The 15,090-nt window shown below is 36.8% G+C and overlaps 1 protein-coding gene across 2 annotated transcripts in view; it reads left to right on the top strand.

Annotated features, from left to right (window-relative positions):
• The window catches only part of KYNU (kynureninase), a 126,888-nt gene that overhangs the window by 74,183 nt on the left and 37,615 nt on the right, over window positions 1-15,090 (top strand). For both annotated transcript variants that reach the window (XM_087710903.1, XM_087710911.1), the window contains exons 6-8: window positions 2,306-2,377; window positions 5,579-5,653; window positions 11,514-11,660. In XM_087710903.1, the coding sequence (XP_087567029.1) occupies window positions 2,306-2,377; window positions 5,579-5,653; window positions 11,514-11,660 (294 nt within the window). The remainder of the gene's footprint in view (window positions 1-2,305; window positions 2,378-5,578; window positions 5,654-11,513; window positions 11,661-15,090) is intronic.

The raw sequence follows: 15,090 nt of genomic DNA, 5'->3' as shown, positions 1-15,090 counted from the left end.
AACCAGATATGCAAACATACTTACAAAGAAGCAATAGAAGATAGATACCCAACTCCTACTTACATCCTCTTCCTAGGCGTATTTGGTACCACAGGACATGAAAACAGTGTCAGGGTTTGGTAGCTTTTAAGAGATAATAAAAGAAACTAGTAGACTTCCTGCTCATATAAGTCTATAATAGGATAGGCTTGAACTTTGCAGAAAGAGCAAGTATACCTTAACTATCATGTTAAAAATCATCTGTTCAAAAATAGGTTATATGCATTCTTTGTTTTTGAAAATTTAGCCCAAGCTCACTGAATCTTATTTCTCTCTGATTTATGACCGTCAGCATTATTTTTCCTGTTTTAATGTTTTCTGTTTGATATTTTGGCATGTCAGTTTCTCATATTATTTAGAGAAAAATGGGAAACTAATTTTTCTAGAACCATCTTTTGAGTCTGGTCCAAAGTAGAATGTCCATTCTTGGATATGATTGAAGTTAAATCAGGCTGTGTACCATGGCACCAGATCAGGCCAGATGGATATCTCTGGTTAGTGCATATGTTTATTTTTTTAAATGTATACACTAGAAAAGGTTGGTTTCTAAATAACATCAACAGATTCTTATCAGGCACTTAAAAGCAGAATTTAAAAGTATGAACAATTCTTGCTTCCAAGTGTCTCCGAAGTGACATTTTGATTGTTACCCCGACATCCTTCAGAAGCTATTACAATGCAGAATAACTTACTGGCCAAGGAACTATAGGAGTTATTTCTTTCAGTTTTACAGAAGTGAAAGGAATACAAAACTTTAGGGATACAAAGAATAGACCTTCTGAGGAACACTTATCACACTTTCTGTATAGACGATTAGAAATTGATCACAACAGAATAATATAGTGATATTTCTATCTAGCCCTTTACCTTTTCATAAAAGTTTTCTGATTTTTTTTATTTATGCTGCATTTATATATAGTATATGATACCTTAGAATAGCTTGTTCTAATGTATTCTCCAAGTAATATTCTGAAATATACTAGATTTTATTCCATTTTATAGGTTGTAAGAAAGTTATTTTTACTTTTTTTATTAGACAGAAAAACTGGGTAATATATAAACAGATGTTGTTATACTGTAATACTCATAAACTCTCTCTCTTTTTTTGTTAATTCTAGTTAAAGTAACATTTGAGTTGCCACCAAGTGCCTATTCCTATTTTAGGACCAGTGGTGGGTTTCAGATATTTTTAGAACCTCTTCTGTGGGTGTGGCCTGCTTTGTGGGAGTGGCTTGCCAGCTATGTGACTGGGTGGGCATGGCCAACTTATAAAATGTGGTGAAACTCAATTAACAATGCTCTTGCTTAGCAACCAAAATGTTGGCTCAGAAAGTCTGGCATTTGAAGCACGCAAGTCTTAAAGCTGTCAAGTTACAAGACCTTTGCACTCCTAACCCTTTAGAAAAAAAAAAAACCCAGGGGTGTTTAAACTTGACAGCTTTAAGATTTGTGGACTTCAACTCCCAGAATTCCTCCTCCAGTCATGTTGGCTCAGAAAAGTTGGCATTGAAGTGTGCAAGTCTTAAAGCTGTCAAGTAACAAGACCTTGCACCCCTAACCCTTTAGAAAAAAAACCCCAGGGGTGTTCAAACCTGACAGCTGTAAGACTTCAAGGTTTAGATAGGACTCTTAGAGGTGGGTGGGGCGATTGGTGAGCCAGCCAATCAGTGAGCGCCGGGCGGGGCAAGCATGGTGTGGATGGGCAGGAGGAGGGAGCTAGAACCGGTTCTAAGCATCACCATAGAGTTGTGGAACCTCTTCTATAGAAGAGGTTAGAACTGTCAGGAACCCACCCCTGTTTAGGACAGAATTTACAAATTTGCAATAGAGCAAGCGAATTGAGAAAAAATTTGTTTTGCATTTGAATTCCTAAAGCATCTTCAAGTCATTTTATTTCCTATTGCAAGAAAAAAAATTATGAAGAAATATGCTAATCGTTTTCACTGCCCATAAGAAAATATGTAGAACATCTGGATATCTGATTGTGTTATATAAAGATAAACTTATATGTATCGATTATTTTGTAAGAGCCATTGTGGTGCAGAGTTTAGAATGCCAGCTCAAAGTTGACTCAGCCTTCCATCCTTCCGATGTCAATAAAATGAGGAACCAGACTGCTGGGGGCAATATGCTGACTCTGTAAACTGCTTAGAGGGGGCTGAAAAGCACTATGAAACGGTATATAAGTCTACGTGCTATTGCTATCTTTTCAGTGAGTTAATTAATATTTCATTTCAGATAATATAAATCTGTTTTATTTTTACAGTTGACATTTTTTAAGCCTACGTTCTATCGCCATAAAATCCTTTTAGAAGCCAAAGCATTTCCTTCTGATCATGTAAGCAATTAATATTTTAACATATTTATGCTATACAATTTTGTAAGTTGCCAAAAAAAAGGTAATCTTACCTGATTATTTATTAGATGCTGTTATTTTTTTTTTAATAAACCTTTAAAAATCCCAGTTAGGCACAATACTTTTGAGTGACATTTTTTTTAACTGATTGGCCTTTTTTGTTGTTGCTGTTCAAATAAAAATTGTATGGGAGTAAAAGATTGAATTGCCACACTGATTGATTAGTCTTTTAAAGATACTGAGCAAGCTATTGACCTAAATCAACAACAGGTTGTAAATGTTTTATTAATTCTTGTTGCTGTTTTACTTTATGAAACCAAATCAATACAAAGCTCACACCATTAACAGTTTTATATCCCCAGACAGATAGAGAAATTCTTGTTGAGGGTGCTTTGGATTACTAAGTCAAACATTTGTGTGCTACACAGTAGGACAATAGCCAATGCATCACAGATTTAAACACATTAATCTTCACATTTGTGAGTCACCACTGATAACTCAAACTTAACAAAATGCTTAAAAATTAATGAGAAATTTGTTCAATTAAACATTATAACATTCCCTCCAGTAGACTTATCATATGGAATAATGCAAATCAATTGGATTTTTTTAAAAAAACAAACAAATAATTGCCATTCATAAGTTGCATATAATACAGCTTCCATTTTTCAAGGTAATATGTTTGGGAAAAATATTACCGTATATATATATATATATATGGTAATATTTTTCCCAAACATATTACCTTGAAAAATGGAAGCTGTATTATATGCAACTTATGATATATATATATATATATATATATATATATATATATATATATATATATATATATATATATATATATATATATATATATATATATATATATATATATATATATATATATATATATATATATATATATATATATATATATATAAGATTTTTACAACCCCTGGTAAGCCCCAATTATGGGAGGAAGCTAACTGCTTCCATCATCTGTCAATCGGCTCGTCACAAGAGTCCATCACGACAGAAACCCAATATTTTTACTGTTGCCTTTGTTATATTTGTGTTTTTTTATTTGTGCTGATAAATAAATAAAGGGAGACTAGTATAGATCTATTTCAAGCTATTTAGCTCTCATCAGCTAGCCATACCCTTACTGGGATTTGAACCTGGGCTATATGGCATACTAGGCACACTAGGCAGAGATCTTAGCCATTAGGCCACAGGCTCTTATCCTGTTATCAGCGAAGCCAGGCTGACTCTTGTGACGAGCCGATTGACAGATGATGGAAGCAGTTAGCTTCCTCCCATAATTGGGGCTTACCAGGGGTTGTAAAAATCTAATAGATACCTTTCACCCTGGCTTCGCTGATAACAGGATAAGAGCCTGTGGCCTAATGGCTAAGATATCTGCCTAGTGTGCCTAGCATGCCATATAGCCCAGGTTCAAATCCCAGTAAGGGTATGGCTAGCTGATGAGAGCTAAATAGCTTGAAATAGATCTATACTAGTCTCCCTTTATTTATTTATCAGCACAAATAAAACACACACACACACAAACACACACACACACACACACACACACACACACACACACACACACACACACATATATATATATATATATATATATATATATATATATATTCAGCATTCAAACAGGGCCATTAAATCCAAAAGACTATATAGAATGTAATTGTACAACTGGAAAAAAAGTTGCTGATGTTAACATGGGATACCAGCTCCAGACATCCAATCCTAATTCTTCCAAGTAACACTGTCTGCAAAAGGAAATCATAATAGTGCTTTGTTCTTCTCAAAGTAGGAAAGAATTAGAAGGAAAAAGGAGACCTTCCCATTGAGCCTTTTCTGTGCTATGATCCAGCATTGCTAGTGGCTCTTTGGGAACAGGCAAGCAGATTATATCTGAAGTAATTGGCCTTCCATAGCCCAATCATAATGAGAGAGAAATGAGCAACCCAGATGATTAATATGCTGTTCCTCATCAAAAGGATCTGCTATTTTTGACATCTCCTAAACTTTCGATATTGTCCAAGAGGATCACCAATAACTTTTGTCCCCAAAACAAGTCCTAGGAAACCCAACCCTGCTCAATATGCAAAACCACAGGCAAGGTTGAACATCCCAAAGGTGCTTTTTTAAAAGGTATCTGAACTTTATTTTTGTTTGAACTGAATCTTCTTTATGAACTGAAGTAGCTTCTTGGGTGAGAAGTGAAACATCTTCAAGAAAAAACAAAGTCTAATTGTCTTGAAAAGGCACCTTTGGGACAATCATGACCTGGATGACTGAGAATCTCCACAGGCATGGTTGGACAAGTGCTGTCACATACTGGGACTATGTATCAAGTTATCTGGATTCACATATGGTGTGGCTCCCTAATCTGTGTTATAAAAATATAGATAATACCAAGGTAGGCACACTCTTTATTACCATCTAATGGTCTACTGAATATTTATTCCAGGTCTAGTAGCCATAAAATATGTCATTGTAAACAATGCTGGGTCATAACACAATAATTTGTCAGCAAAATAACTTAGCACTATTCCTATCTTGGAATCTAAAGAATTGATACCATGTATGTCTCATTCAGGGACCCAGTGGCTAAGACACTGAGCTTGTCAATAAGAAAGGTTGGGAGTTTGGCGGTTCAAATCCCTAGCACTGCATAAAGGAGTGAGCTCCCGTCACTTGTCCCAGCTTCTGACAACCTAGCAGTTTGAAAACATGTAAAAATGCAAGTAGAAAAATAGGGACCACCTTTGGTGGGAAGGTAACAGCGTTCAGTGTGCCTTTGGCATTTAGTCATGCTGGCCACATGACCACAGAGACGTCTTGGGACAGTGCTGGTTCTTCGGCTTTGAAAGGGATATGAGCACCACCTCCTAGAGTCAGGAATGACTAGCACATATGTGCGAGGGGAACCTTTACCTATGTCTCATTCAGTGTTATCTACTCTGATTCACAAAGACAGGCATTTCACCCTGCCTACTATTTCATCCTTTAAATCACGAATCCCGGTTATTTAATCTGCTGTAAAATTATTTCAGGCAGACTTTTGCATATCCTGGATCTAATGTATTAATTAATTGTTGACATTTATAACAAAATGATTTTTGTTTTGTTTTTACATCTGTTCACTTTTTTAAAGTTATATTTTTTTCCCCACAGTATGCTGTTGAGTCTCAGCTCCAGATTCATGGGCTTGATAGGGAGAAGAGTATGCTTATGATTCAACCTCGAAAGGTTTGTGGAACATGGTTTGCATCATACTAGACAACTCATGGCCTTCAGCATGCATGAAGCCCTCAGCACACCACTTAAAGCATAAACAATGGTACCATTGTATTTTCGCAGCAAAGTGGCCAAATTTCACTGAGACTATTTTTCTTCAGCAACAAACCATTGTTGATCTTCCTGAAACTCCTACTCAAAAATATCCCATGGTTACAGTTTTTTCAGGCCAGTTATGGCCCTTTTTTGTTTTTCTGAAGTTTTGGTCAGATATTGGAATAGGAAGTCTTGGGGGATAATTGTTTCCATCCTTATCCTCATCCTTAAAATCCAGGAAAACAACTCCTAACTTTCTCCCCCCCCCCCGCCCCTCACAGTTCTACATACATGTATTTTATATTAATAAACTTCACGTTAATTCCTTCCTTAATGTGGAGATTAGAATGATTGTGATTCCCAGCAGCTTGTTAACTAGTAGCCTACATACTTTTATAGCAATGGTAGATAAATTTACTATTAATTTATTTTTGAAAGAAAAAGTTAATGTTAGAGTAGTATTCCTGTAGTTTTCTCTGCCTAAATTGCTTTTCTCATGATAGTTTCACTTGCGGCAATAACCAGAAGGCAGAAACCATGTGTTCTGGTTATGAGACATTCATGCACTGGATACTGTTTCTTAACCTTGGCTACCTTAAGATGTGTGGACTTCAATGCCTAGAATTCCTCAGCTAGCATGGCTGGTTGAGGAATTCTGGGAATTAAAGTCCACACATCTAAAAGAGGCCAAGATTGACAAATACTGCAGTGGGGGACAGGGACATGCTGGACAAGGTTAAGGAAACAGAAGCAGGAAATAAGCTTGATGGAAAGGATGAAACAGTTACTAGAATGTTGTGGAAAGAAATTTGAATTATTAGGTAGACAGATCAAGAAGCTGAACATTAGTCTACACAGTTACAAGAAAATGAAGTCTAGTTTGGAAACTGATAGTTATTTAACAATTATATAGAAGTTTATTTTCATATGTAAATAAGTTTTAGTAAGGATTGCATATTCTATAGGTCGAAACATTCCAGAGCACTAAACAATAAAATAGCGAACGAACATAATTCCCTACCTTTGTATATCCACATGCCACAGTTCTTAACAAAAACCTTTTATGACAGAGATATTGTCATCGTAGTAAAGTTTCTGGTTAGGAAAGAAGTGATTTCCAAATTTATATTAAAAATTGCATTTCAGTTGTTTGACATGAAGAAAAGTTTTTCAGCGAAGAAACTCCTCTCAAGTTCTTCTTGATAGATGTTGAAAGATAATTATAATAATAGAAATTACTTTCAAATTAGTAAATCTTATGCCAATTTTTTGCAGTGATGTATTTAACTTAATTTGGAGTTTGCACTACTTAATTGATCCCTTGGTGGTGATATGTTTTATATCATTCCTTGCAGCGAGGAAGTGAAGAAGGGATGGAATGATTTTGGCTTTAAAGCATCAAAAGATCTTGGGGTCCCCCCCCTTCATTGAATGTTTTTCTTTAGTTAATAACTTAAGAGGTTTTTTTTCATCTTTGGGCTATTTGAATCTTGTTATTCTGAAATACAGATAACATTGAGTAAAACATTTAAGAGCTTTCTGTGGGATATGGGCTGTTTCTGAAAGTATCAAGAGGAATGTATGAGTTAGCTTTAATCTTGAGAGGAGTTCCTTTACTAATCTTTTAATCTCGCTCTTTGCTGAATTTATCAAAATACTTTAAACTCCAAGGTTGCCAAATAAGACCTTTGTGTGACTGAAAAAAACATAAAATACATGCATTCATTCATTCATTCCATTTACTCCTTGATTCTTTTATTAACTACTTTACCATTTCTTCTTTTCAGTCCCCTAACAATAGTTGTTTTTCTACAAAATTCTATTCACCAATAATCACAATGAAGTGAGGTGCGGTGACATTTATGGCTGGTGACGCACTGACATCATCACAATCAGATTTACAAACATTAAAATCCTACAAATTATCTTAGCCAATATTTGATTGGCAGCAGTTAATGGGGTATGTTTAAAGTCTCATATCAGCATTCTTTACACATACTGTAACACACAAAAAAGCACATTTAATTGAAAAAAATAGAAGTTATTATGGGTCTTACCTTTACTTATAAATGAAGTCCATCCGTCGCTCCTTATGAACAAAAGCATCTATAACTTGTTGGTAGAATTTTTCATTGTCTTCTTTTAGTTTTAAAAGTCTCTCTGTCTCGATGGCGATCACGGCCAGGAAAGAAAGTCATCCTTGATTAGTCTTGTTCCGACTGTATGTTTTTAGTCTCTTCAGTGCTGAAAATGACCGCTCCACCGATACTGTTGTAGCTGGAACAGTGAGCACAAGCTGAAGCAACTTTGTGGCCTGAGGAGCTGTCTGAATGAGATCTTTCTGGGCCAAAAAGCTGTGCAGGAGATTTACATGTATCCCTGATCACTTGTGAGCTGTATAGTCCAACGAGATCCGCCTTCAGTTTCACAAAATCAAAAAATTTAGCATATTTTGAAAGACTCTGCAGTTTCGTGTCATCAAAACGTCGAGACATTTCACTAAATTTTGCGCAATCCACCAAACCAAGGAAAGTCAACTCACCAAAATGATCAACCTAGCCTGCATTTGATGGCTTATGTTCTCCAAAATGTTACAAAACAGTCGTTTTTGTTCAGATATAACCGACTTTCTACGTCCAGTCCCTGTCAGGCCAAGTGAGCTGCATTTCTTCTCAAATCGGTCATATAAATTGTTGAACTCCAGTTTCATGCGCTCAAGAGCTGCAAATGTGTTGCGGATGCGTGCAAGACAATATTCAATGTCCATCATTTTGTTTTGCAGTACTTTAAAAAGTGTGTCAGTTTCATTGAAAATGTCCTCATATGCCATAAAGAGAAAGTATGTTGATGGTTTTGACAGCCATCGATTGTATTCTGCTGCCATTAGTGTGTCATTGTCCCAGCTGTTAGGATTTTCTAGAAGGACATGAAATAATGTGCACAGATCATTTTGGTGCGTGCTTATTGTCTGCACTAGCCTAGAGTTAGAACTCCATCTTGTGGGTGCTGCTCTGGGTAAACAGCTCTTGACAACATCATCCAGCAAGTGAGTGCGCTTTGGGGACTTGCTGAAAAATGTCTCTAGTCCCTCAGCTGTTTTAAAAAACATGCGACACTCTGGCATGCACTTTGCTGAATGCGAAAGCACCAAGTTCAGCTTGTGTGCGTAACAGTGTGTAAACATGGCTTCAGGCACTATTTCTTTTATTTTAGCTTGCACGCCATTATGTTCTGATGCCATTACAGTGGCCCCATCGTAGGTCTGAGCTACAAGCTTTCCACACAGTCATACTTCTCCAACACTCTCAGGATATACTCAGCAATTGCAGGACCCGGAAAATACAGTGGATGTCTCCAAATCTAGCCTGTCATCTTTCTCAGCAAAAGCATGTAAGAGTTCAATATAGTTTCCACGATTGGTAGACTCTGCACTTTCATCATTTACATGAAATGCCAACTGTTGTTTGGCGAGGAAGCAGGTGACATTGATGAGATCTTTTAAGACTGAGATATGTCGGTTTTCCTTTATCTTAGCATTGGGGATGTTGATGTTGAGTCTGCATTGTTCGTCTAAAGCTATGTCTATACTGGACATGCCAAACGTTTTTAGTGCGCTCTGACTTTGTATGTGGGTGGTCAACTGCTCATGTTTGATGAGGCTTCTTTGCAAATTCTTCAGGTCGCAATATCCCATCTGAGTCCAGACACTGTCGCAAGTCAAAGAAAAGAAGGCAGGAAAAACAGAAAAGGTGGTTTCTTACTGAACATCCACACAGCCAGCCTTTTCGTGGGTACCACACAGTTTGGAAAGAGCGGGTGTTCTGTCCATTCCTCTGAAGAAGGCCATTTAGCTCCGGTGTTGGTCTTCCTTTAATTATTACTTCCTTCTTTGATTGAAAGTCCAGTTTAGAAAAAAAAATTAGTTTAGAAATGTAATCCTCCATTTTTGAAAGTGGAAAAGGTAGGAAAAAAAATGAATGACTGCACTTGACTTTTTAACTCTTAACCGCATGAGTCGCGCTCTGTGGCTGTCATCACTTACTCTGCTGCCGCTGAGTCATAGGAAGAACGAGCGCCCTCTACTATGAGGCAGGAGAACTGCATGCCTCACCTAGTCTGACATTTTAGGCGTTTTATTATTGCTCAGCACAAGAAACACGTTCCACACCTAGTTGTTGACAAAAAACACTCCATTTTATATTATATAGATCAGCTAAACTATTAAAAGTGACATACAGAGAGACACCAAAACGGTCTCATTACAGATCATGTAAAACAGTTAAGCAGAGTCATCCACGGTGAAGCAGCAGCTAGCTTAGCCTCACCTCAGTTCTCCCCTGAGACTCTGAGCTCGCTGCAGCCTCATCGCAAGCTCTCGCCTGACTATTTGAATGGTAAATGTGAAAAGTCTACAATTTTAATACCAAATAATGTAAAACTGGTGAGGTTAAATGGAAAATAACTTTATGGTACAGATCAGTAGGTAAATGCAAGCATTTAATTTATTTTTTCCTTTTATATTTTTTTTCATGATGAGAGTGGTGAGGCTGTGCCTCACTTACCTCATCTGACTGCACGTCACTGTCACAATGATTTATCTTCATATACTGATAAAATTATATTTTGTATTTTTACAGCACTTTTAAGTGCTCTGAATGTTTTACATGGATTCTTGGAAGTCACAAAAAGTTTAAAGGTTAAGTTTTGGACTGACATGACTTTACTATCAGGTTAACTTCTGAGCATTACATTTTAACAATTCAGAGAAACTGGAAAAAATTAAGAAAAGTTTCAGAGGTGCAGAGAATAATCTTTATGAAGGAATTCAAAGGAGCTGGACCTTGAGAGCAGAAAACTCAAGAGGGGTAGGAGAGCACATTTCAATCGCTGAAATAATTTCACACAGAAGAAAGTCAAAATCTGTTCCTTAACACTATAAAGGGCAGGGCATTGAGGAATGGATTTCAAGTATGGGAAGGAATACTCCAAATGAATGTTACAAGAATTGAGGGGGCTGAACCTGACTTCCCCACAAGCTAACTTGAAAGCTAATTAAACAAGCACAGAGAAATCTTAAGTCCTGCGAAGTCACATTAGAGGAAAACAGCAGCCTACAAAAATGATTCCAGCAAATGCAGTATATCAGAAGCAAAACCTTAATATAAGGTTGAAAGTTATTAATGAATGTAATATATATTTGTTTGCTTTGTACTTCTGAAGTTATACAGTGGGCCACTCCATCTTCGTTGGCGCAGGGAATGTAGTCTCAGTCTCTCTCTCTCTCTCCCTCCCTCCCTCCCCCCTTCTCTTTCTCTCCAATAAGCTCCCATTAGAGACTTAAAGATATAGTTCTCTTTTGCAACTATTCCTCCATTGCAGAAATTCCTTGTACTTATCATAAATAATTCTCACTGATACAACCCCTCCATCAACAGTTCTAGGAGCTATAGATTTGTCCACCTCTTTGTATCTTTTTTAAAAATCCAACCTATTAATTCCACCTTGAAGTATTCAGTTAAGTGAAGTATATAAGGAAGCAAAGTGAACCGTAATTTTAAAAAAAAACCACTCAAAAGCTTAAAGTAATGATTACTTACCTATTTAAAAGCTTTCCAAGATTCCTGGTTTTGTATCTCACTGCAATTTTAAAAATTTGTCTTTGATGGCTTCCTGCAGTCAGCAAGTCATATTAAAAAAAAAAACACATTATGAAATAAAAATGACAATTCCATTACGTCCAGGGGCTGATTTAAAATATGTTCTAACTTTATTTCAGGGAGAAGAAACCTTGAGAACTGAAGATATCCTTGATATAATTGAGAAGGAAGGAGATTCAATTGCTGTAATTCTTTTCAGTGGAGTACAGTACTACACCGGGCAGCTATTTGACATACCAAGGATAACAAAAGCCGGTCAAGCCAAGGTATAATTAATTACATGTTCCTTAGATCAGTATTCCCAAAACCTGACAATGTGTACATGAGTCAATTGAGTTGGCCAAGTCTGGGAATTGAAGTTACTAATACTTCTAGATTTGAATTTTCCCTAGGCTCTATTAGACTTCTTTTTGTGGAGTAGGAATTGAAGAAAAATGTCAGTCAATACGGTGACAATAGAATTTGTCTCTGGTGCATAAGCTCACAGTGCACATACAAGCAGCAAGTGATAAATCATAATCATAAAATACAATCATGATAAATCATAAACTAGAACACTCAGTGATAGTTATAGGATGCTACATAAGCATTCAAATAAATCATAATAGAATACTAATAAAAGCAATCAACATAAATCATAGAAACAATAAAGTTATTATCATAAGAAGCTAAGGAAATAGATAATAGGAAAGATGAGAAGGATAATAGTAATGCAGCCCTACTAGGGGGTTTGACATCCCAGGGCATAAGACAGTGTTGTGGCAATTAGTTGCAGAGTGATAGGAAAGAGGGGTATGTGTGGAAACTTTTCTTATGGCTAGTTGTTTTGGCAAGCTCCAAATTTGCAATAGGAATAGAAAAGAACGAAGGTAAAAAATGGAAATGTCTTGGAGCCTTAGGTAATGACACAGCATAGTACCCTAATAATGCAGTCCTCGCTGAATGGCTACTCACTTAACAATTTAAAACTATGACAGGCTTCAAAAAAGCTACTTATGACCCGTCCACTGAAGTTACAGTGTACACACACAAACACCACAGTCATATCATTGCATTTCACCACAGTCATATCATTGCATTTAGCAAAACAGTTTCCATTTACAACTGTAATTACCACTTTTTTGCTGATTTTCAGTACCAAAAAGGGAAAAATAATGCCCATTTAATATGCTGGATTCATTTAATGATTCACTTAACAATCATAGTGACTCATTTTACAACCATCATAAAAACAGTCATAAAATTGAGTCAGTTCCTGCTTAACGATTGCAATGATTTAACGATCAAAATTCTGGGCTCAATTGTGATTATAAGTTAAGGACTACCTGTCTATTTTTAAAATTCAGTTGTGTAATTAATTTCTAAAAATTACGTAATTGATAAAAGGCCCAAATTTTGTACTCTGCAGAGGTTGTTTTCCTAACTCTAACATAAAATTTTGGACTATATTGGAAATTCACCACATTGCTCTTCAGTACTGAACCAAGTCTAACTAGTGGTTTGTACCGATCCTTTCAAGAAATACATTCAGTAATCACATGCTCCAAATATAGGTTTCTGTGTGTTTTCCTTCTGTGATTTCATATCATTGGCTAGTCTTAGGGATGTGCAAAACCCATTCTACAAGATTCTACTCAACAATCGTTTGCATCACTTCCTGAAGGTACTAGGGAATGAACGTAGAAAACATAGAAACATAGGCATTTACAAAGTGCATCAAAGGTACAATTCTCTAGCTCCTAAGAGAATGTATATTGGTTTGTAGCCTTTAATGCAAAAATATATCTAGGATCACGGAAGGGAATCTAATAACAAATAACTTCTGCCACCCCACTTAAACTTCAACCCACATTTCTACAAAAGAATAGACTCTTTAGTCCTCTGATTTATACAGTTTAAATTTAATTTATTCCAAAGAAGTCCTTTTTAAAATTAATTTGTATGATTATTATTCTTCCTACACCAATTCCTTTCTGTAAATTCTTTGTTTTTAAGCTTTCTGTGAAATTATTGGAAACATACATTCCTTTTAGACTTATCTTCAATCAGTGACTGAGTTTTGTAAATTTCAGCAGAGCATAGAGATGCTAGCAGTAACTGTTAATTTTGGGCAATCATATAACAACAAATCCTTTGGTGTTGTTCACTGTAATATTTTGCCACAATGTAAAAAAGATGTTGCGACTCTAGAAAGAGTGCAGAGAAGAGCAACAAAGATGATTAGGGGACTGAAGGCTAAAACATATGAAGAACGGTTGCAGGAACTGGGTATGTCTAGTTTAATGAAAAGATGGATCAGGGGAGACATGATAACAGTGTTCCAATATCTCAGGGGCTGCCACAAAGAAGAGGGAGTCAAGCTATTCTCCAAAGCACTTGAGGGTAGGACAAGAAACAATGGGTGGAAACTAATCAAGGAGAAAAGCAACTTAGAACTAAGGAAACATTTTCTGAGAGTTAGAGCAATTAATCAGTGGAATGACTTGCCACCAGAAGTTGTGAATGCTCCAACACTGGAAGTTTTAAAGAAAATGTTGGATAACCATTTGTCTGAAGTGATGTAGGGTTTCCTGCCTAAGCAGGGGGTTGGACTAGAAGACCTCCAAGGTCCCTTCCAGCTCTGTTATTCTATTCTATTTCATATGAAAACAGATCTTTTAAAAATAGTGATAGTGTACATACCAGAGCAGCCAGTACAGGTAGTCCTCAACTTACAACAGTTTATTTAGTGACCGTTCCAAGTTACAGTGGCAATGAAAAAAGTGACTTAAAACTGTTTTTCACATTTGCAGAATCCCCATGGTCACATCATCAAAATTCAGATACTTGGGAACTGACTCATACTTACAATGCTTACTCATACCTACAGGTTGCAGTGTCCCAGGGTCATGTGATGATCTTTTGCGACCTTCTGACAAGCAAAGCTAAAGGGAAAGTTAGATTCACTTAACAACCATTTTACTAACTTAGGAAGTACAGTGATTCTTTTTAACAGCTGTGGCAAGAAAGGTCATAAAATGGGGAAAATTTACTTAACAACTGTCTTTTATCAACAAAATTTTGGGCTCAGTTCTGGTTATATGTTGAGACCACCTACATCCGTGGTGGGTTCAGGATCCCGTTGCAAGAGGTACGGGGCCAGGCACCTACCACGTAGATGTGCGCAGCATGTGCATGCATACCCATTGTCTGTGATGCTCCAGCTACTTGGTAGAGCGTCACGCAGGCGTTGTACGCTCCATGTGCGTGCGCAAATGCCCCAATCAGCTCAAATAGCAGTAAAGAGATTGGGTGGATGGGCCCTCTGGACACAATACCCGAATGGTACCTGGTGCTCCCAGCAGCCATCGGAATGTCTGTACCGGGTCGTACCGGTCATATCCCACCACTGACCTGCATACATATTGATGCAAAACCTCTTCAGCATAATTTAAACCACTGACATGGATTTATTTAATGTTTTTAAAATAGTCTTTTAACTGCCCCTGTAAGAAAAGAACCACAGTATGTTTCCTCAGCAAGTGATCCAGTAGTTGCTTTTTCCTCAGCTTGGTCACATTTTGCTGCATTTTTATTCACCCAGACTGCTGTGTGAATTTCTGGTGATGCTGACACCATTCATATTCAGCTCAGCAGTTGAACAGGAAGCTGGCAGATTACTGACTATATCACCTCCATGAGGTAACTCATTTTCAG

Source organism: Thamnophis sirtalis, unplaced genomic scaffold (genome assembly GCF_051295495.1).
Source record: "Thamnophis sirtalis isolate CommonGarterSnake01/CBP01778 unplaced genomic scaffold, rThaSir2_p1.2 scaffold_1, whole genome shotgun sequence".
Taxonomy (NCBI): Eukaryota; Metazoa; Chordata; class Lepidosauria; order Squamata; family Natricidae; genus Thamnophis; species Thamnophis sirtalis.
The sequence above is the reverse complement of the archived record's forward strand: the minus strand, read 5'-3'. Positions and strand labels throughout refer to the sequence as shown.